A 25,196-nucleotide genomic window follows, 5' to 3' on the forward strand; every position below is an offset into this window, starting at 1 on the left:
TATATCTATACTACATGTTGCCCGCGACTTCGTCCGCGTGGATTTAGGTTTTTAAAATCCCGTGGGAACTCTTTGATATTCCGGGATAAAAAGTAGCCTATGTCTATCCCCGGAATGTAAGCTTACTTCGTTCCTTTCATCAAAATCGATTAAACGGTTGAACCATGAAAAGCTAGGAAACTGACAGACACATTTTCACATTTATAACAATACTAGCTGACGCGACTTCGTTCTCGTGGATATAGGTTGAGAAAGAGCCCGGGAGAGCCAGACCTTCGTTATTTTATAAAGGCTGAAAGTCTCTGCTCACTGCGACTCGTTTGATGTTGTCTATCCAACTCGTTTGATGTTGTCTGTTGTGTAGTGGGGGTCTGCCAACGCTGCGCTTTCCTGTGCGAGGTCGCCATTCTTAGCACCTTGAGACCCCAACATACCTATATCGCTTTTTCGAACTGTGTCCTGCTCCATTGCCAAGCTGCAAAGCTGAAGTGGCAATGAGGCAAGCTTACCATAAATTCAGTAGGTAGGACTAGGTACCTTATTTCTCTTATCTGTGGTAGGTACCGTGTGAATAGATGCTAGAGATTTTAGAGACCCGTACCCAAGTGCAAAATATATTTACTGCTGATAGGTGCTGTTATATATCTTACGGAGATGCATTTTTCTTTTCAAACCGTAATACCGTATAACCGTTTTATAATCGTAAGCAGTTATTTTTACAAGTTGAAGCCCCAGAAGCGTATCTACTTTCTATTAGGTATTTTGCTTATAAAGCATGCACACATCACATAATCCTACCCAAGGAGACTCGAGTTACCGATGATGACTGAATAAACAAAATATTGTCTTTATTATTAGCCGTTACGTAACTCAAACTGCATTAAGCCACTTACGAGCAGCGTGCAAAATTAATGCTCACTGTTGACTGAGTAATTATCTTAGTATCTAGTGGTATTCATTTAAATATAGATACCTAGAACTGCACTCTACAGTGCTTACCATTTTGTTATGCTAGTGGAAAACAGTTTTTAGACTTCCTAGAAAACTGATTTTAGAAAACCGACTTCGCGAAGTCAGCAAAACCTAAAATTCAGTGCTAAACAGTTTTCTCAACCGGGGACATACAATAGCAAAAACTGTAGATTGTTGCAAGCATCTCCACTCCGCTCCGCTCCGCTTATGTGGATACTGGGCCTTATGCTGTATAACACATACAGTTTACATTATAATGGGAATCGTGTGTCTATTCGTCACAGACTCGTGTTCAGTTTTTGCCAACTATGTATTATAACTTGGACATCGCATTATAGAGACATCTTAGAATTTCACGGTGAATAAATTGCTTAGGTATATTTACATTCATAATTTGCTACACTGTCCGGTAGACTTTTTATATTCTGCTCTTGAATAAAAGTTTAAATGAAACTGAGCTCGAAAAATATGAAATATTTTTATGTTAGTAAATTGTAATCGTGCTTCTATTCGCCACTGTTTTTTGTGCGGAATGTCTCGCTTATATCACATTAGATGTTAGGATCCAACGGTAACAGTATTGCTTTGCAAACAACCGCTAAATAATATAGACAGAGCAAATAGAACATAGGATATTTACCTACTAAGTACTTGAACGCAGAGGTCCTAGAAAAGTCGGCGATAATTCGCACACCGCTCTAACCATCAAAAGTCCACCATTGCCAGAAAATATTTTATCCCAAACATAAAGCGATGTTATACGTTTTTGAAAAATATCCCGTGGGCAGGTAGGTACTCTTTAATTTTCCTAGATGAAAGTTGCCTATGCTCGTATACGAGAAGCAAGCTTTATCTGTAGGTGCCTAATTTCGTCAAAATTGGTTAAACTGTGGAAAGGTAACAGGCAAACAAACACATTTTTAATATAAGTAGGAATTAAGTCTATTTATTCTATTCAATCGTAGCTAGTAACTACATGTGCTTACACACTTCGACTTATTATGATAAACTTCAAGTAGTAAGATGGTAGTAAGACTTTCAACGAAAGAACGAAAGCACAGACGAAAGAAGAACAAACGTTTTTTTACGATCTACGGACCAAATCTATTAGTGGTTAAAGACTACTTGTATTCAGAGTTGCAAAAGTTAAAGTTAATTATTTTCTATTCAAACAAAGGCTATGAAATCTTACAATATATCTTATAGGATAAGACTCCCTATTTCAGTAAACGACTGTGGATTTTAAAACACTATTAAGTCTAATGTAGGAAAGTAAAAACTCTACCATTGAACTTTAGCTGAGTTTTCAAGCTGTTCCACACAGAGAGAACGGAAACCTTAGGGCTTAGGGTCTACCCTTTGTGGAGACCACGGAAAAGGTGGAACCCGTAGTTTACCTCAAGCAGCTTTATAAAGACTTCTCAAGTGTAGTTGCGTCGTAAGTAGGTACACTAATTAGATACAGTAGTGATAGTCCTTAAGTTCTAAGCCCTTTTTCCTTTGATGCAGTATCTTGAAACTTCAAAGCTATAGGTAGATACTTGGTAAATCAAAGGGCTACTTAAAGACCTTATGGGCATACTTGAGTGACGCGATGATTAACTAAATATTGGATAGAATCAGGCGTTACTTTGCGGAAGTTCATGTTTAGCAAGAAACAGTTAAAAATTATTTTGCTATAATCCGCCAACAGAAAAAATCTGTATGGTCAAACATGCAGTTACAAGCTAAGCACCGCTTACCTCCCCAACCAAGCAATAAAGCCAAGTTCCCAAGCAAGCACTGCCACCACCATTCACATGCAACACCACACAAGACTTTTCCACTACTCTCGACGCATGTTTGACCATACAGATTTTTTCTGTTGGCGGATTATAGCAAAATAATTTTTAACTGTTTCTTGATTAACTAAATGTAAAGATAATCCGCAGGTAGGTAATTGTGTATCTAATATCATCATCATGATCAACCCATCGCCGCCTCACTACTGAGCACGGGTCTACTCTCAGAATTAAAAGGATTTAGGCCATAGTCTGCCACGCCCAGTGCGGATCGGTAGACTTCCCACACCTTTGAGAACATTATGCAGAACTTACTCAGGCCTAGCCTAATATTTGACATATCGTCGCTTCAGGGTCAAACCGAGAGTTTCCTCACTCTAGTTCACTCGGCTAGGGGTGACGTAAAATCCATCCATACTAATATTATAAATGCGAAAGTGTGTCTGTCTGTCTGCTACCTTTTCACGGCGCAACAGTTTAACCGATTCTGACGAAATTTGGTATAGAGTTAGCCACGTTAGCTTATATCCCGGGACGGACATAGGCTACATTTTATGCCGGAAAATCAAAGAGTTCCCACGGGATTCCTAAAAACCTATCCGCTTTACTGATTTGTATGAAATTTGGTTCCGAGGTAGCTTGCATCTATGTTATTGACATAGGCAACTTTTTATCCCGGAAAATCAAACAGTTCCCATGGGATCTTTAAAAACCTAAATCCACGCGGACGAAGTCGCGGGCATCCTCTAGTCAAAGATATAGTCTTTTCATAGCCTATCTAACCTACCTACATTTGACACCTTTGTAGGTGGAGCCTCGACGTTTTGTTAGAAGTTGTGTACATTGTAACTGTTGTGAGTTGTGCCCGTATACTAATTATGCACTTTTGACTGCAGCTGCCTTCCGAAAAACTCGTCTTTTATATTCCAAAAACTGGCGTAATTAACTCCTTTAAATAATAATCACCTGTAGTTAGACTAAGTTGCATTCATCATGACTCGTTTGACCCATTAAAAAGACACCTTTTCAAATTATACCGTTATAAAAGATGACATTTACAACAAGCAAAAAAAAATGGTGAAAAGAAACGAATACAAGAGATGTTACACAGTTTCAACGATACCCGATGCTATATCGGTATCGGACATACGATGTCGATACGTATTTTAAATGTCGCATAAGAGTCTGCTAAGTTTTTTGTCGGCTCTTATCGTTTTCCAAACCGCGTGGTAAAGTCTCTACCCTCCAGTACGAATAGGTACTTGACTGATGAAAAGAGCCACAGTTTGGCCTAGAAAGCACTTGATGATTTTTAGCAATTATACGAGTAGTTCAAGAAATTTAACGAGGAACATAACAATTGTATGAATTTATGATAGGGGAATGATCGTGGCAAAATAATGTATTTAACTGACATAACCTTATTGTCAGTTAAATACATTCGCAAATATATTCGCATACACAATACGCAGTTCGCACCGATATCGTGTAGTTACTAGTTACGCCTTGTTACGATATCGTATGAACATTATACATTTCACTATCAGATAATGTGAAAACCCGCTACCGTTCGTAGAGACAGTCGTCTGTCCACTGGGGGTCTTCTAATGCTGTGCTTTCCGGCGCGAGGTCATCTTGAGACCCCGACCTCTTCCCTGGTCGTGTTTTATGACCTCCGTAACCCCTAAAGATTGCAACGGCTATAAAACACGACAAACCGGAAAAGGCAGACGAAATACTGCTCTAACAGGACGAAGACTGGAGAAGGCTAGGACCCACAAAGAGTTGTATTGCCACAGAATGAAGATCCTCTAAAGGTTACGAAGCTTATAAAACTTGACTGCAAATAAAACATTCTAACTGTATTGCAATTTCTATCATCATTGCACTTTAAGAGGGCTCTCTCCGTCACTCGTTTCATACAATCGTAGTTCCAATTTCATTTGAGTATTAAGCAAGCAAAGTCCATGAAATTTTGCAGACATATTCTAAAAACTAATATCTATGTCTGTGGTTTTCCAGATTTCTGTTAAAATATTCGGTTTCAAAGTTACGCGGTCTCTTAAAAAATTTCATACAAATCTTTGAGCCCCTGTAATTTTAATACTACATATTTTTAGAAAAATTTAAAACACCACAGACACAGATATTAGTTTCTAGAATATGTCTGCAAAATTTCATGGACTTTGGTTGCTTAATATTCAAATGAAATTGGAACTACGATTGTATGAAACGAGTGACGGAGAGAGCCCTCTTAAAATGAATTCGGACTTAAAAGGCACGTAGGATAAACAGTTTTAAAATGCGATGGTTTTGCACAAAAAATCGTTTTGGTTAACAGCATGTGCTTCAAAACATCTGCCCGTAAACTTTATCGGTGCTATTTTGCGCAGCTGCCTCGGCATCTTTATGTAATTTCACTCAAATAAACTGTTTTTTCAACTGGGAATGGGGTTATTTAAACTGACATTTTATTAAAGAAGATATAAACTGACTGACGTATCACCGTGTAGCCACAGTTCACGCCAGTTTTTCGAGGTTTCACTTACACTAACTAGGCGTCAAATGACGCTATGAAAGTACATATCTTTGATTTCACGTCATGTTCCCACGGGATTTTTAAAAAACCTTAATCAACGTGGATGAAGTTGTGGGCATCACCCACTTGGATAGAAATGGCTTGCATCCTGGAGACGGATGTAGGCTACTTATTATCCCAGAAAATCAAAGAGTTCCCACAGAAACCTAAACTCACACGGACGACGTCACAGTCGGGACGTTTTCTCCCAGAAAATCAAAGAAAAAACGTAAGTACTAAGCACCTTCCTATAAAAGTAACTTTCCATCGATTTTATATCTACAACTTATCTATTACTAGAGGATGCCCGCGACTTCGTCCGCGTGGATTTAGATTTTTATAGATCCCGTGGGAACTATTTGATTTTCCGGGATAAAAAGTTGCCTATTTCGATTACAGGGACGCAAGCTACTTCGGTACCTTTCATACAAATCGGATAAGTGGATGAGTCTTTAGGAGTCCCGCGGGAACTCTTTGATTTTCTGGGGTAAAAAGTAGCCTATGTCCGTCCCCGGGATATAAACTAACCCTGTACCAAATTTCGTCAGAATCGGTTACACTGTTGGGCCGTGAAAACGTAGCAGACAGACAGACAGACAGACAGACAGACAGACAGACAGACAGACAGACCGACAGACAGATACACTTTCGCATTTATAATATTAGTATGGATAATTATATTTTTCCCCCAAAATCTCAAACGAGACAATCTTCTTTGGAGGTCATTAATGACCCCCAACAATTTTTTCCTATAAGAAATAGATCGTGAGTCGATTACACGAAATTATAGCCCTTGTTAAAGTACCGGGGTCAAAGGCCGGTCAACCCGGCTCGTTTAGTCTATTACCACAGTGTTACCACGGCGCTCATAGGGTGTGACGATCCGTGAGAATCCGACATGGGAATCCATTCTATCGAACCCGTCTATTTGTGAGGCGTTTTTGTTCCGTGGAATGTTCGTATCGCGTGTTTTGTCTTTACTCTTTGAGCATTTAGTATGGTATGACGGGTATGGCTGATATTAAATTCAACAGAATCCGAGATTAAAAATGTTGCCTGGGTTACCTTACCTACCTATTGTATTACACGGCTGCCAAAAAATGAGTGCAATGCTTTCAGGGTTCATGTATAGTATGCGAAAAGTCGAGATGGCAATCATCGTATGAGGCGGGGGAACGCCCCGCGCGCCCGCACGTCATTCGCGCTATCCCGCACCGGGTTAGCGCGGGAACTGTGCGGGCATCTGCACCTCGATTGCCATCTCGACCTGTCGCGTACTTTATGTGCAGCATAACTATTTTTTTTTGGATTTTCAAGATCAACAAGTGTAAATTAAAAATTTATAACACCCCCGACAAGTGAAGGTTACAGTAACTAGAAAAGAGCTGATAACTTTCAAACGGCTGAACCGATTTTCTTGGATTATAGCTAAGAACACTCTCCATTAAGCTGCCTTTCAAACAAAAAAAAACTAAATTAAAATCGGTTTATTACTTTAGGAGCTACGATGCCACAGACAGATACACAGATACACACGTCAAACTTATAACACCGCTCTTTTTGGTTCGGGGGTTAAATGTATAATTCCATAATTAGTTTAGTTTTTACATGTATCTATCAGCAGTCCGAGCATTATTAGCATGACGATGACGCGATGATCCGATGATCCTTCCCAAAATCACGAAGCTGTCTAATAAAAGATTAAAGCTTGACTAGACTATAATGATGATTCAGTAATTTAAATCAAGTGCCTTAGATTTAATGAATCCTAATTCACACATTCAAGGACGTATATGTAATTGAGACAATTAATTAAGTGGAATTATTATGACTCTGTAACGCAATAACCGACATACCTATCTAATTATACATAGTATGTCCTACCTTCCTACATTATTCATACATAGCTATTTTTATTTCTATGTAATATTTTTTTTCCAATTGCCTACTATAGCCTAGTAATTTTCTCATGATTACAGAAACAAGGTTGAACAGGGAGAGGAAAGTTTGTATGTTTTTTTAAATTCATTATAGGCAAGCGCTTGACCACATCAATCACACCTGATGGAATAAGTGATGATGTGGTCTAAGATGGGACGCGTTGCCTATTTACTAAGATACCCGGATTGTAATTGTTATGTAAGTCACTTGGGAGTACAATTTTCGAAAAAAGTCAAAGAAGTATTTTTAACCCTTGACCCAAAAAGAGGGATGTTATAAGTTTGACGTGTGTATATGTGTATCTGTCTGTGGCATCGTAGCTCCTGAACTAATGAACCGATTTTAATTAAGTTTTTTTTTTGTTTGAAAGGTGGCTTGATCGAGAGTGTTCTTAGCTATAATCCAAGAAAATCGGTTCTGCCGTTTGAAAGTTATTAAATCTTTTCTAGTTACTGTAACCTTCACTGTGTTATAAATTTTTAATTTATTTTTAACCGAAAGTTAGGCTTTATAGCTAACTTATTTACAATTTATTTAATTATGTATGGACAAGTATGAAAGAAGTCTGTCGGATGTCTAGCTCACATTTAATTTGGAATAGGTATGTAGACATGTATTTTGTCCGTGTGGAATCATGCCAAGAATGCAAGTGCACTTTCCGTATTGAATAGTTAAGCATACTTTAAGTACTTACCTACCTAAATAAATTTAGATAAACATCTAGCACATAGAGATCGTAGCAACTTTGCTGACGTATGTATCTAATCCCCTTTGTTATATTTGAAGAGAGAATCGACTAATTCACTCCTTAAGTTAAGGGTCCTTTACTCTCAACCTTAACATATGCCTACGTATAAATCTTCTTCTTGAATCACTCTATTATTTATTGATGAAAACTGCATTAAAATCCGTTGCGTGGTTTAAAAGATCTAAGCCTACAAACGGACAGACGGCGGAATGCGACTTTGTCTCATACTTGTGTAGAGAAAGCGTTTAGCATTCGCATACGAATTTCGAAAAACTGATTCAATTTTCTCATAAACTAGGCTGTATGGTCTTTGACCTTTGCCTGTAAAAAAACGCGTTGTCTATTGTATTCAAGTTACTGAATCCAAGTTATTTTACAAAAAGAGTAAAGCGTGCTCAATTTGTTTGGATACGGCAGCGATTGAACCAGGTTCAATGATTCCGAAGCTTTTCTGCGTAAATTTTAATTACACGCCAGTGTTTATTTAAGCTTGAAGTCTTGGGAATTGAGTTCTAAAATACATTTCTTACATATTGGTATAAGCTAGACCAAGCCATCAATCAATAATCAAAACAATACATTTCTCCCATAACAGTGATATTATTTACAAATTACAATGAATACTTATATATAAATATCACGCCTTTTTCAGTATCTTCGGAAAAATACGGAATTCGGAAGTGAAGAAGTAGTTGTAACGAATTTCATCATAGATACTAGATTAGGTACGGATCAAATATGGTTAGGGTTGCAAAGCCAAATAAAAAAAAATTAGATTCTAATTTTAAATCAAACGTGCAGGCAGGGGTGGAAAACATTTCAAGCCAAGTGATAAATAAAAGATATTGCTAATCATAGTAAATATTTTTAGAGTTATTTGTCATAGGCTGTTTGTAGGTTATAGGTATTTTGATAAGTTTTTTTTGGATTAAATCGAGTTATTTGTATTTTAACCACGTTTGACTAGTCTCGCCGAAATGGTAACCCGAGACACGACTTATCGTCACGTAGCTACCGTCTGTGGGAACTCTTCGCTCTACTTGGCGATAAGTTGCTCTGATTTATTATTTACTCACAATTTATCACAAAATAAATCGTGTCTTATTGTGAGTTTTGCTAACAAGTCACGCAAACTCCCATAAAGCTTCACCGATAGTCTCTTGTGGATTTTTTTTATCGACGAAACTTTGGTAAAATATGTTTTGTGTTATACTATTCAAACATTGACTAAAGAGATAAAATGTAGATTGCTTTTCTACTGAATGAGAACGACTTTGACAAAGACCTTTTCTTATCTAATAGCTGTATGGGTACTAATAATATAAACATAGTATATTCTGTATAATTTATCTAACTTTATTTGCCGTTACTCGTGCTACGTATAATAATTTTAATTAATCATCAAAGCAATAATTAATACTAGCCGATGCCCGCGACTTCGCCCGCGTGGATTAAGGTTTTTTGAAATCCCGTGGGAACTCTTTGATTTTCCGGGATAAAAAGTAGCCTATGTGCTAATCCAGGATATTATCTATCTCCATTCCAAATTTCACCCAAATCCGTCCAGTAGTTTTTGCGTGAAGAAGTAACAAACATACACACACACACACACGCACACACACACATACAAACTTTCGCCTTTATAATATTAGTGTGATGAACTAGCTGATGCCCGCGACTTCGTTCGCGTGGATGTAGGTTTTTTAAAATTCCCGTGGGAACTCTTTGATTTTCCGGGATAAAAAGTAGCCTATGTGCTAATCCAGGGTATAATCTATCTCCATTTTAAATTTCAACCCAATCCGTCCAGTAGTTTTTGCGTGAAGAAGTAACAAACACACACACACACACAAACTTTCTCCTTTATAATATTAGTATGATTACATAGTTTAGTTGCAAATAAAGTTGTTTAGCAACCCATAGACTCATACTAAAAGATGGATAGCTAAATCAAATAAAGAGAACTTTGAATACCTAATATCCGAATATTATGCCAGACGGCAAATATTTTCGACTAAGAGTTGAACGCAATAAGCCCTACTTTATTTGATTTCTGTTTGTCTAAATCTTATAAGAAGCTTTACGTTTATTCCATTCATTCAGTAACTAGATAAAATGTCAATCTATTTAATCTCACTTTTTATCAAAGTTAGAAGTTACTTTAATATTTAAAAAACATCTCACAATCTCCAAGCCTCTAGCTTTTAAAGGTAGTGGTGTATTGAACAAAAGTACAATAAAGAATTCAGCCTGGCCGTTCGCTGATTTGATTAGTCCAATCTAGCGAATGGCCTAAATCCTAATTGCCATAAAGTTTCATTGAACCCTTTCGACGAATCAAGTACGAACATTATTGTGACAATATTGTTCCTACCTATAGTAATTCTGAAAACAAACGAAATTACAATAAACTTGTTATGATAAATTGTAGGTAATATTTACAAAGTCTTGACTCTTGATGAACCAACGAAAATATCAATAAAATATTTAAACCGAAAATGTTTCGTATACATGAAATTTTCAAATTCTCGCCTAAAAATTATTTTTAAACCCCGACCCAAAAAGAGGAGTGTTATTAGTTTGACATGTGTATCTGTTTATCTGTGTATCTGTCTGTGGCATTGTAGCTCCTAAACTAATGAACCGATTTTAATTTACCTACCTTTTTTTCTTTGAAAGGTGGCTTGATCGAGACTGTTCTTAAAAATCGGTTCAGCCGTTTGAAAGTTATCAGCTCTTTTCTAGTTACTGTAACCTTTCACTTGTCGGGGGTGTTATAAATTTTTAATTTACACTTGTTCCGTTTAAACTTTGAATAGGTAAGTCCCATTTTCAGGTTTTTTTGACTTTGCTTGTCCAGTTTAAGTCCAACAAAGTATTTGGTTTTTAGTTGGATTTGGACCTGTCCAATGCAGTCTAAAAACTAGTCAGTCAAATTAAACAAAAAATTGTGTCACTATCTTACTAAGTTAAATATAAGTAAGTACCTACTTTTTATACTTATGCTTGTTTACAACCGGACACTTTGTCGTATACAACATACATACATACTTACATAATTTATTATCATAAATAATGTACCAGGCGATAATAGAGTATACAACAGAATATATAAAGGAGAGTGGCGCTGTGTCTTTTTCTACCTACTTACCTACTTACATTTTCAAGCTATGTGGTTATTCTAAGTTCTGAAGATTTTTCCGAAAGAATTTCAAATTTCAATAGTTTAAATGAATGACATCATCTTCTGTTATAAAAGTATGTACCTACTTGAGGATAACTTGATGTCCGACATCGTTATTCATCATTCATCATTAATGACAGTAGGTACAGTGGTAGTCAAACATATCTAAACAGACGCCCACACTGATGATAATATAAAGATCTTACAGCCCAGTATGGATACAAGTTACAACATAAGTATTTAATGTTATTTGCTTACTAAACATACACATTATACCTACCTACACAAGCACACACACGCAACAACTAACTATAAACACAATACTATTGAAGCAGATACATACCTATTATGTACTTACATCGATGTATACTTATTAGACAAGTGTAAATTAAAAATGTATAACACCCCCGACAAGTGAAGGTCACAGTAACTATAAAAGAGCTGATAACTTTCAAACGGCTGAACCGATTTTCTTGGATTATAGCTAAGAACACTCTCGATCAAGCCACCTTTCAAACGAAAAAACTAAAATAAAATCGGTTCATTAGTTTAGGAGCTACGATGCCACAGACAGATACACAGATACACACGTCAAACTTATAACGCCCCTCTTTTTGGGTTGGGGGTTAAAATTCAGCTTTTTCCACGCACTTGCAAACTGTGGAATCAACTCATCGGCGGTTTTCCCACTAGACTACAACATGGGGTTATTCAAGGGGCAGACCAACAAATTCCTGAAAGGCCGGCAACGCATTGACGGTTCCTCTGGTGCTGTAAATGTCCATGGGCGGCGGTAATCACTTAACATCAGATGATTCGCCTGCTCGTTTGCTCGCTATTTTTTTTTATGTACCTTTTATTTCCTAACCCACCCTTGAATTGCTGACAGTGGTAACAGTCCTGATGTACCTACACACCTTATCCAGCTATCCTGTTCAGCAAAGGACACAGTGACAAAGAATTTAGTTTAGAGATTGTGTACAACAGAATTGGTGCCCACTCTCAATCCCATTGGCTTAACGCACAGCGGCTGTTCGAATTTCGAATGTTTTTTAGTACCTCTGGTGCTGCAAAGTGCAAATGGTCACCTGATGGTAATCACTTAACATCAGGTGACCCGCCTGCCCGTTTGCTTGCTATTTTTTATTAAAAAAAGATTAGAAGGCAGCACCAACACTCTCCTCTGAACATTGGCTAATAACAAAGCTGGACAGCCCTATCTGAAGCTGCTGGAATAAATTTTACTTTACTTTACTAGGGGGCCAGATAAATAATAGATGTTTGCTTTGTGATGCCATAAGTTGTAAGTACTTACTACCTTAAGGCCGAGGATACACATGTAAGTAAATTACTCACGTAAGTAAATTAATAATAAGTACTTTCTGCATAGGCAGTAATTTCTCTCCACTTGTATCTGTTGCATTCCACTATGTTACTTAGAATATAATTTTTTTTTTTTTTTTTTTTTTTTTTAATCCTTTATTTATAGGCTTTTACATTTATGCATGTCAGCCTAATTGTACCCTATCTTATCCTACAATTCTATCTATATATACAATTCCATCTTATCCTACAAACCTATCCTATCATAAACCATCTAAAGAGATTGCAAGCTCCGTCAGAATTTGGATTAGCTAATAAGCTATTAAAGACACCAACTTGCAATCTCTTCAAGCTTAATAATTCAACCAGACGGTCTCTTCCTGATTGGAATCGGACACATTCCACCAACCAATGATATACATCATCTATGACTCCACAGGAGTCACAATTTGGAGAAGATGTTTTTCCCATAAGAAATCCGAATTTGTTGCCTGGAATGTGCCCTGATCTAAGCCTGTGGGCCAACACTACATATTTCCTTTTCATTCGTGTACAGCTGCTCCAAGGTATATGAGGAGGCTCACTCTGCAACGTTCGATACCATATTCCTTTTTCTAATGACATTTTGTCGAAGTATTCTTTCCAATCTCTGTAACATAATTTTCTATATTTTGGTAATGATTCAGAATAGTCGCCCCCAACTTTAATTAATCTACCTTCTTTACATCCACATTTTGCCAAAGAGTCAGCCTCCTCATTACCTGACAGTCCAATATGCGATGGAACCCATTGCAACCTCAAATCCACGCCCAAATTACTCAACTCATCTATAGAAGATAGCACTGCATAAGCTACCGAAACACCTCTGATACCAGAGGCGGATCGAGCTATATGCTCTAGTGCGCTTTTGCTATCGGTACAAATGAGAACCTTTTTTTGATTAGTTGTCTTTACATACGACAGTGCCTCCGAGATTGCAATGAGCTCAACCGTCATAATACAGATCTCTCCATCTATCCGTAAACAATCATTACCCAACAAGTTACTATCCCTTTTTGTAGCAACAAAAAAACTAGCACCTCGGCCCTCGTCAGTTTTTGATCCATCAGTATAAATAACAAACCAACCCGCATACTTGTCCCTAAGCTCTTTAATAACATCATATTTTAAATTATTTACTTCATATGACTTTTTGGACTTGCTGACACTTTCTAAATTACATTTAACAATATCGTGAACATTAATATTAGTAACCCAAGTCCTTAATGTAAACATTTCAAGACATACTGAAGAAGAAATAGGTTCTAGTTTTACTTCATCATATACGGACACAAGCAAAGGAACTTTTTTATTCGTCCAATAATGATTACTTCTACAGAGACCACTAAGAACTTGAATTTCTTTGATAGTGTCGTTGTCTTTCCACGATAACGCTTTTAAACAATATTTAATGGCTAAATACCTCCTCCGTTGCTTTAACGGTGGAATACAAAGCTCACTCTCCATAACGTGAATTGGAGTAGTCTTTATAAAGCCCCCTGTTATTCTCAAAGCCTGATTTTGTAACCTATCTAATTTAATTAAATGACATTTTGCGGCATTGTCATATATGAAGGATCCATAATCTATACGACTTCGTATCAAAGCTAAATAAATTTGACGCAAATGTTTAGTGTGAACGCCCCAGGATGATCCAGCCAAAACATTAAGCAAATTAAAACATTTTTGCACTTTTATGACCGTCTCGCCGATGTGCTTACCCCAACGTAAGGATTTGTCTAACCATAAACCTAAATATTTATAAACTTCTACCAACTCTAAAGAAAAAGTGTCCACTTTTAATTCTACTCGTTGTCTTCTATGACCCCTACTAAATATACAAAATTTTGATTTTTTAACAGATAGCTCCAATCCCATATCATTTAACAACTCATTAAATATAATTAATGCTCCCTGTAACTTGCTAACACTTTCAAATATGTCTTTATTTGTACTAAATAAAACAAAGTCATCCGCATATTGACATAATGAAACATTAACTACTCTATGAAAAATTTTAGCTGTTACAATATTAAATAGTATCGGTGACATTGGGTCACCTTGAGCTAAACCTTTATACGCAGATCGGGAAAAATAGGTCCTCTTATCTACACTATCCTGAATTTTGAGGTGCCTTTCACTCAAATAATTCCATATATATTGACATAGTTTTTTACCAAAGCCAAATTCGTCTAAAGTCACAGTCAGCTTTTCTATCAATACGTTATTATAGGCTCCATCAATATCCAAAAAGCAAGCTACTGTTTGAAGGTTTTTAGAAAAACCTATTTGAATATGAGTTATTAATTTTGCTAGACAATCGTGACATGAATGTCCTCTTCTAAACCCTAAGGTAAATGGAGAAAACAGATTATTTTTTTCCATATACCATTCAATCCGTCTAGTAATCATCGAATGTAAAATCTTGCAAATACATGATATCAAGGATATAGGTCTAAGCTTTTTATTATTATTACCAGTTGTATTATTCGAATTTGGTTTTGGTATTGGAACCACCAGAATATCACGCCATTGTATCGGTATATTGCCTGTGTTTACTATACAGTTGTACAAATCTAGCAGATAGAGCTTTCCAGCCATTGGCAAGTGATATATCATAGAATACGTGATTCCATCATTACCAGGTGCTGTATCTTTTGCCTTTATGCAATTATATAGCTCTTGCAAAGAAAATGGACTTTCTAACGATACATTTGAAGAAAAATATTCAGGTGCTTTTGTAACTACATAATCAGGGGCGAGACTACATAAAAGCTCAACTTTTTGATCCTGGGATACGTAACACCTTGGTGATCGGAAACCTTTTGTCCAACGTAGACGCTGCCACATGTCAGAGATTGTTGTTTTTTCATTAACACTATCACAATAATTTTGCCAATCTGCTGTTTTTTCTTTTTTAATCGCAATTTTAGCACTCATTATTTTTTCTTCAAGATTTGTCAAATTATCAGGTGTTGGATTTTTACGAAACTGCTTCAGAGCCAATCTACGCTTAGCTACCAATTTTGACAAATCTTGGTTCCAGTATGCCTTAGGCTGGAAGCCTTGCTTTGGATTCTCGCAAGTTTTTACCATAGGAATGAACCTATTAGCTGCATTATTTAACTGATTGATAAAGTTGTCATATAATAACTGAGTATCAGAGTGTGTATTGCTGGAAGTGAAATGATATTCTAAATATTTTGTATACGAATCCCAATCAGCTTGTTTAAAGTTCCGTTTTTGTGTCATAATGACTATATCTTTATACTTAAACTTAATTTTAATAAAAAGATGATCGCTTCCCAAACTTTCATTTAAAACTTTCCATTCAAAGCCTAATGCAATATCACTTGATACAAATGTTATGTCAGGGGATGTTTTTTGAACATTATTATTAACATATTTAATTCTAGTGTGATCACCATTATTAAGAGATATATAGCCAGCCTCTAATGCTGCATCATAGATATTTCTGCCCCTTGTATCAGTTTTATAAGACCAATTCGTATGGTGTGCATTAAAATCCCCTGCTATTATACAATTATTAGGAAAAAAAGAAAAAATATCTTCCCAATCAGATGGTGATGTGTTGATCGATGAAGGACAATAAACTAAAATTAGATTCTTAATATCCTGACAATTTAATAACTTTATGCATTTTGTTTCTATACCGGCATTATTAATGTTTAAAGGGCATTCCTGAGTTTTGATTGACTTGTGAATAATAAAAGCAATACCTCCATATGAATCCTCCCTATCCTTTCTAAATATATTATATCCACTAATATTAAAATGAGACTCTGATTCCAACCAAGTCTCACAGACTAAGGCAATATGAATTTTTTCTTGCGATAGCAACAACTCAAACTCGGTACGCTTATTTCTAATGCTTTGCGCATTCCACTGCAACAAATTTAGTACAAAATCTTTTTGACCTTGAGAATAGCTAGCCATTAAATATCGAAGATATTACTTTTTTACAGACAGCGCCACTTTGTACAAAATTAACTATGAATTGCCAAATTTCTTTAACTAACACATTGCCTATTAACTCTAATTTAATTTCCCAACTATTTGTCGACTTAAAAACGTTTGAAATACTTTTAAAAATGTCCATTAAACGTTTACCAAAACTTTTTTCATATCCCTTCTTCTCGTGTCCTTCTGTCTGTTCTTCTTCCCTCTGTTCTGCGTTTCTCCGGAATGACTGTTCAAACGCACTCGACTGTTGCTGATGTGACTGTTCTTCTTTCCTCTTTGTTGTCTTTTGTTTGTCTTGTCTCGGTTTTACTCTTCTTATCTCAGGCTCAGAATGCTGGTTATTTCTTAGATCCTCGTCTTCTCCTGTAGACATATTTGTATGAACCTCAGCTTGCACTACGACATCTCTGTAAGACCTATAATTTTGCGTCTGCGTCTTGTTTTGCTTCTGCATGTCGTCATTTTCATCCTCCGATTCAGAATAAATATGTTGAGATTCCATCTTCTCCGAAAATATTTTTAAGGCACTTCGATAAGTACAGTTCTTCTCGGTCATAATCTCTCTAACTTCTTTTTCCTTCAGATAAGCTGGACATTCTTTATACATTGCCATGTGCTTGCCTTTGCAGTTCACGCACTTAAAATTGACTATCTCACAATTCTCGTGATTACTCCCACATTTTGGGCAGGTAATCTTCTTCATAGGGCAAGACCGAAAAATATGCCCGAATTGCCAGCACCTACTACATTGAGTCACAGGAAATGTATATCTATCCACCTTAAATCTACAGCCAAAACCGAATACATATGCAGGTAGAGTTGGGCTCTTAAATGCTAGGCGTATCGTTTCGGAATTTACCCATACACCCGTATTCGCTAATCTTTTAAGTCTTCTCACTGATACTATTTCAAATTCAGAATTTATATTTTTCAATATTTCTTCATCTGTTTCTTCTAGATCTACCTGTCTAACAATCCCATAAGATAAAACCATCTCATCAGCAGGTTGGACTCTCCATCCCAAGCTTATTAGTTTTTCACACTGCATCAACTCGCTGCCACACTCTCGATTTTCAAAGGAAATTATAGCTTTATAAGGATTTTTGTACACAATTCTACTAATACCCTTAATATTTTCTGATCTCAATAACTTAGCCATACCGAACTGTTTCGGTAACAATTCTTTCGATGTAACGCAGACGGTAAATTCCATACTATCTCCACAACTATTCGAGTTACCTCTAGCATGTCGCTTCGACGCTCGCTGTACTGTAATAAACCCTTCTTCATCCTCCGCTGAATCTTCTTCACGACCTCTCTTTTCCAAACTTCGTTGCTCGCTCTCACTCTGTAAAGGCACCGCCACAACTTGTTGCTCACTCATTATTATTTCTTCCTCAGACATGTCACTACACGTATCACCAAGTCTTTGAGTCTGTATCATAGTTAATCACCATAATATAAAACAATGTAGGTAGACAGTGAAACGATTTCGCTCTATAAAATACGACTGATAATAATGGTTCACGAAACCGTGCGCTCGCGTTGACAGCTCGCGCGCCACTGTAGAATATAATTGTAATTGTAATTTAGGTTACGATGGGGCTGGCGTGTCCGTGTCGGACAAAAGTCCCAAAAAAATAAAGATTAAAAAAAAAAGTACATTCACATAAGCAAATTGCTGTCAATTTGTTGTCAAATAATTACGTAAGCTTACGTGAGTAAAACTTACAGGTGTAATTGAGGCCTAATATAGCGTTTATTATGTATTTTGTTATTACCCAATTTTTGCCGTATTTTTGCATAAGTATGGGTTGTGCCTGAAATATAAATCTTATTTTTATTAAGACCTACATATTTAAATAAAACAAATCGCTTTTTTAGTTCATAATCAAATAACAATGTTTACACAATTTGCTATTAAACAAATACAAATTCTTATCTTAATTTCCGCCGAAGTTATATGTATTTGATGACCTCTTGTTGTCTAAGTACAATTTTGTGTGATAAATTATTATTTATTGGTAGTTGTATTTAATAAGATTAATAATGAAAACATATGCTTACTGAACCAATACTTTACGTTACTTTGGGACTTTTGTGTCATACGAAAATCGATTTCTACATATTTTAAGTACCCCTATGTACACAACTAATCTAAGATGTACAACACAATTTTGTCTTTCATTATTACCTAATTAAAATGAAGTACCTACGTACTAGGCTACTAATTTAAAAATAAAAAGTGGTTTTATTTATCCGAGAACTAAAGCGTGACGCTTATCTTGGATATACATAAAATAACCGAATAAAATATATTTTTAGAAAGTTAAGAAACTCATTGAAACATTACTAAGTAATTCTGTCTTTTGCAATAAAACTTTTTACGTTCCGATGAGTGGATACTAGTAGGAACTTTCTCGTACTTTTTTGCGTGAAAACTGTTTGCTAGAGTCTAGATATCCATCATACACAAGCTACAAAATTAAATACCCGACTGCCCGGCCAAAATCGAATTAAAAAAACAATTTTTTTCAAAACTTTATCACTGTGCCCCTCGTGATGATTTTAATGATATCCCATGCTACCAAATCTGTGCAGGCATTTAAAAGTTATGGTGAAATAAAGGAACTCACATACGTTCAGGTATACGTAGGTCTACATAAATGAATTCTAAAAACATTACACTCCTTTTTTGAGAAGTCGTGTAAAAATTGTTACTTAAACAAAGTTTATGGGCTTGAGTAGCTCGCAAGCTAAATGCTCGGCCAGCTTGATTCACACCGATCATTTTGCTCGTAACTCGTAAAGTGTGGACTAGGTGGACTTGCTAGTTGCCAAATGTTTCACTTAAAGTCTGGAAAAAGTTTGCTAAAACTATTTCGATGGCCTACAAGAATCATTTGGTTTTCTTAAAACTAATCGTAAATTATTTCCTGGCACGAGCCGTCCGCAGCGTGTGCGTAGCCTTCAAAGCAGCCGCCAACGAAGTTAGCTCTATTCGTCCCTTCACTTTTCGTGTCGTTTCCAGGATTCAAATCAAACGACATATTACATGAACCATCTGCAGCGATTTCAAAACCTTCAGGACATCCATTTACAACTTCTGTTACAATAACACTACTGTTGTTTAGTGGAGGATCAAAATTTATCATAATGTTCTCATTTTCTCTATTAATATCAATATTTTTGCCATCGATAATAGTTTCGTTTTGGTTAGGGTTCGTTTCTTCAACATCAAGTTTATCTGAATCTCTTTGTTTGAGTGTAGTGTCCTCCAAATCATATGGTGATATTTGGCGAGCTATTCTCGGTTCTATTCCAAATTCATATTCATTTATATCAATATTGCTAGCGTTTTCGTTAAAAAATATTGGTTTAATTAATTCTGTTGATGTTTGTATGATGTGATCTTCTTTATTAGAATTAGAATTAATTACTGAATATTCTGGTATGGGAACGTTTCCTGGTAAAGGTTTAGTATTGACCGATGGAATGATTTCATTTAAATTAATTGTAGGTTTCGAAACTGATAACAAAATATCATTGTTATCTGAGTTGTGTGGTTGTACTTGTTGTGGCGTGTTTTTATTAGACTGATCATTGTTGTTTGGTTTCAGATAATTATTTGGATTGATTATGTTGCTCAAATCACTAATCATGTCTTTCTTTACCTCCACTATTTCATGCACCGTATTAACGACAACATTTCCTTCAGTCAATTTGTGGACTTCTTCTCTTACCGAGCCAAGAAAATTCTTTATAAGACCACATTTTGCGCACAAAAACAGGGAACTTAAACAAAGTATTTGTAAAAATTTCATTTTAAAACTTTCACCGATACGTTCGCTCTGGTGTTTGTTTTGATCGATACTGGAGGCGGAAATGCAAGATTATCATTGAATACAGGGTATCGAGAATGACCGTCTGTTACTGGGATTATTAATTATATTATTATTATTTATTGGCAAACCATTTATATGATAAGGGCTAATTAAACATTAAAGCCAGTCAGTACATATCAAATACTTATTCATCACAGCAAGAATGCAGATCTACTGGTTGAAATAATGTTTTGTTTAAAATAAAAGATGGTAACTCTACGATTACACAATATATTTTTTTATGTATTCTGTTTATACATAACATAATACAATTTTTTATAGTATCATAATATTAAATGATAAAGTATCTTCCATTATTAACTTAAATATAACATGTAAGCTTTCCTTATCGATAGAAAGTTAGCATTGCCTTTGTAGTACTCAATAATTCATTTAATTTTTTCAGTAACAACCGATTCCTTAGCCGATGTACTTATAGAAATAGGAGCTTCGGTAGTCGATTCTTCTTTATCAGCTGTTTTGAGTTCCTCAGTTGCAGTAGCAGGTTTCATATCATTCCCCGGCTTTTCTTGTTCAGTAGTCTGTTGTTTATTTTCAGCTTGATTTTCCGGAGGCGTAGAAAATTTACCAATCACTGTGGTCATCGTATCTTGGCGTTTATCACCGTTCTCGTCATTTTTTGCAACTGGTCCATTATTCTTTGATTCATTAGGACCAAGTAAATCATTCAAGTCTTCAACTATTTCCTTGGTTTCCTTACTCAGAGTTCCCGCAACGTTTTTCACAACTTTTCCGTTAGTTAAATCAAGTTCTTCGCCGAGTAAACCGCCTAATAATCCGCATTTTGCGTACAAAATAAAGGAACTCAAATAAATAAAGATTATGAGCTTCATGTTATGGCCACGTTTGCTCCGGTTATTGCTTTGATTGTCACTGGAGGAAATGCAAAATTATCATTATCATCGCCACAGGATATTGAGGGTAACTGGGGAGAGCTGACAGCCGCTAGTCGGCAGGAATAAAATTTTGAAGCAACTCGATTAACAACTGTACGGTGATTTTTAACATATTCTTGTGTATTAATTTTCATTCATCTTACCTTAGACTTAGTATAGTTACATGGGCCGGAATGGATACATAATATACATGTGGATGTAGTATTTTTGTAATGCAAGAGTAAAACATCTTGAGGAATACTTTATATTTTTGTAATTTTTCTGCTGAATAGTATATGCGGTAGATCACTTCATTCGCAACCAATATTATAGATATGAAAGTGTGTATGTTTGTAGGTTTATTGGTGCGTCGTTCAATTACGTCGCAACGCGATGGAACAACGGATCGACATGATTTTTTGCATGGGTACTGGCAATAATTAGACCTTGAGAGTGGCATACGCTACTTTTTATCCCGAAAAATCAAAGGATTCCCACGGGAATTTTAAAAACCTAAATACCAAGCGGATAAAGTCGCGGGCATGAGCTAGTAGGTCTACAAAACTAACGTCATCCTTTATCGCAGGGAACATTGTGTGAAGGATTACATTTAGAGCTGTTAACTTTGTTTAGTTTAGGATTCTTTTATATTGCTGAATATTGCCATAGAAAAGTTGAAAGTTACTTAATGTTTTTATTATTTCCTCATTGAGGTCCGAAAAGAAAAAGTCGCATATGACTTGTTTTTGAGGATGTGAACGAGTTTTTGATAGGTGTCAGATTCAAATAAGGTGATTGAATAACGAATGATTGAATTTTAAATAAATGATTTCCGCTCCTTTGAAATTAATATGCTAAGTATCTCAATAAAATACATAATACGTATTGAGATTTTTGTGTGACATTTATCCCTTGTCCACTCATTGCAAAATTATGTATTTTGTAGATATTATTTGCATGAACTAGATTTTCGTTCCTAGATAAATTATTATGGAACAGTAAATAAGTAGGTTTAAAATAACGAAGATAAATAATACTGGAATATTTACATTAGGGCTATTAGGTATTTTAATTTTATTTTGACTTTTGAAAACAGTCATCATCATTGAGTACATATGTAGGGTCATCATCATCACGATCAACCCTTCACCGGCTAACTACTGAGAACGGGTCTCCTCTGAACACAGTGTTGTGACTAATGCTAAAATTAGTTACTGGTCAAGTATCTATACTAATAAATAAAATTGGAGTGTCTGTCTGTAATTTCGAAATAACTACCTCATATTAAGCTCATATGGTTATTTGAACGATACCAACACTGAATCACACGTTTTTAAAATTTTTGTCTGTCTGTCTGTCTGTCTGTTTGAAAAGGCTAATCTTCGGAACGGCTGGACCGATTTTGACGGGGTTTATACAGACAAGTAGAGGATTGATCAGGGAGTAACATAGGCTACTTTTTTAACCGACTTTCAAAAAGGGAGTTGTGTTTTTCTTCCTATGTACACCGAAATCTCCGGGATTTCTGAACCGATTTGCGTAATTTTTTTTTTAATCGATAGAGGAACTTTGTTTCGGGATTTCAGACCCTAAATCCACGCAGGCGAAGCTGCGGACATCAGCTAGTTTATAATATGTAGTCAGTATCGACAAAAGTCCTGAAAAAAAAGAAAAAAACCGGCCAAGTGCGAGTCAGACGCGCACTGAGAGTTCCGTACTAGGGTATTTATCCAACATTTTGCACGATAAATCAAAATTTACTTTACATAAAAATAAATTAAAATCTGTTTTAGAATGTACAGGTAAAGTCCTTTCATATGATACCCCACTTGGTATAGTTATCTTATTTTGACAAGTATAAATTAAAAATTTATAACACCCCCGACAAGTGAAGGTTACAGTAACTAGAAAAGAGCTGATAACTTTCAAACGGCTGAACCGATTTTCTTGGATTGTAGCTAAGGACACTCTCGATCAAGCCACCTTTCAAACAAAAAAACTAAATTAAAATCGGTTCATTAGTTTAAGAGCTACGATGCCACAGACATACACGTCAAACTTATAACACCCCTCTTTTTGGGTCGGGGGTTAAAAATATAACATCAACGCGCGGTCATAGTAGCAGCATTTTGCTGGCCCAAACATGCACAGACCTACGATTTTCCTGAGGCGACTAGTGGGCAAAATAAAAAGCTACAATTTACTTTCAATGTCGACATTAGGTTGATCGCCAGCAGCATAATCTCGTCTAAAGGGCCATAATGTATGCTTATTATTCGCCAACGTCCCTTTATATACTGCCTTAGGCGTTATAAGAGTCCTATAAAGCGTATCTTATTATTATAATTTACATAGAATTTTATCTACACTCCCTGAGTATTTTGATGCTTAAAATATAGTTGTAATGTACAGCTATTTTGCGATAAAGCTGTCTTATTATTCTATATCTTAGAGTTTAAGTTATCTGTTATTCACTAAAATTTAACTAACTACTATAGAAATCATGCCCGCTTAGAATGGTGCCAAGAATACTGGCTGCATTTCCACGCTGGACAACCAGGCTGATCCGTTGCGCAAAAAATGAGCCAGCCCTTCTGTCACCCGCGCAGCGGTGAAATGTCTCGTAAAAAATTTTTTGCACTCTGACGCCATGGCCCCAGGGTCTCCACGGCAAACGGAACAAAATCTAACTCTCACTATTCACTTGTATAATATTGTTTAACTTTATTCTGGTATAATTGATTAAAGTGTCTGAAAATGAATCTAAAACTTTATCCCTTTCGATAGTATTTTTAATCTGAAAAACGAAGTCCCCCGGTTATTGAAGTCTCTGACTGAACTCTATCCCAGTTTTTAAGAGAAGCATTATGTTTTAAAAGTATGCTCGTAAAAAAAATATGATTTGAATCAAAGCCAAGTTGCTACGCTTCTGCCCTATTCAACAGAAGTGACACTAATCAGTTCCATTCCAGTTTCTTTTTGAATAGATAAAAAAGAAAAACTAGCAGAAATTGCCTTGCAGCAAGACCAAGTGACTTGTCAGAATTGACTGCTGCTAGTTTTATTGTATAGTTTATAGTTTACACTTGGCATTATGAGTACATTACTCCGTAACCAATTAACTTTTATCAAAATTAATAACGTTTACTCCACAATCAAAGTTGTGTGCCTAGCACAGATTAGCAAACACGATTAGAGCCTTTCAAAACGATCGGCTAAGCGTTAGATTTCTTGGAAATTCCATATAAGTCGAGTCTAGACCAGACACGAGAGGAATGCCGATTCCAGTCGTAAATCAGAGGTGACATAAAGTGACCGCCTTATTACGATTACGGGACTTAATAAAATTACCCCTAATACAGCTAGAGGTTGCATAAAAAGGAATAGATGTACTTAGCAGGTTTGCGACTCTGATGAATATGGAAGTGGTTGGTACTACTTTTGCGTAATTTATTTTTTCCTAATACTCGTAGGATAAGTACAACTTTATTTTATCACGTCACCACAAACATGGACTTGAATTATAGGTACTTGAGTAATAGGAAATTAATTGAGGGAAAATTACTTATTTTTATTCAAATAAAACTTTTAGAAGTAGGTAACTTTGAATTATTGTCAAATTCATTTACCACTGCATTTGTTTGGAATGCCTTTTCTACCGAGAAGAACCAGTAAGAAACTCGGCGGTTGCTCTTCGGTAGGTTGGCTCTTTTCAAAAATTCAATTGTCATAATATTGGGTACCTATGCCATGTATAAAAAAGTAATTAAAAAGATCGTTTTAGTCATAAAGTTATTTTAATTCTTTTCATTAGTTCATAGATATAATTACAACCTAAATTATAAGTGATATCTTCTGTAACAAAG

At 35.9% G+C, this 25,196-nt stretch overlaps 2 protein-coding genes and 1 long non-coding RNA gene across 9 annotated transcripts in view; 1 reads left to right on the forward strand and 2 right to left on the reverse strand.

The window, feature by feature from the left end:
• Nucleotides 1–23,928, reverse strand: LOC123876915. The gene is made up of 4 exons (XR_006798458.1): nt 23,817–23,928; nt 23,323–23,329; nt 6,794–6,802; nt 1–10 (listed from the first exon to the last, which is right to left on the reverse strand). It is a non-coding gene; the product is annotated as an uncharacterized LOC123876915 (long non-coding RNA).
• The window catches only part of LOC123876907 (tight junction protein ZO-1), a 135,645-nt gene that overhangs the window by 4,694 nt on the left and 105,755 nt on the right, over nt 1–25,196 (forward strand). The gene's annotated exons all lie outside the window — the stretch shown is intronic.
• On the reverse strand, nt 18,632–20,433 carry LOC123876910. The gene has a single exon (XM_045923329.1). It carries the CDS (start codon nt 20,372–20,374, stop codon nt 19,469–19,471), a length of 906 nt encoding a protein of 301 aa, XP_045779285.1. The 5' UTR covers nt 20,375–20,433; the 3' UTR covers nt 18,632–19,468.

Source organism: Maniola jurtina, chromosome 22 (assembly GCF_905333055.1).
Source record: "Maniola jurtina chromosome 22, ilManJurt1.1, whole genome shotgun sequence".
Taxonomy (NCBI): domain Eukaryota; kingdom Metazoa; phylum Arthropoda; class Insecta; order Lepidoptera; family Nymphalidae; genus Maniola; species Maniola jurtina.

Coding starts and splice junctions, on each gene's coding strand:
- LOC123876910 (XM_045923329.1), bottom strand. CDS start 20,374: ATGAAATTTTTACAAATACTTTGTTTAAGTTCCCTGTTTTTGTGCGCA.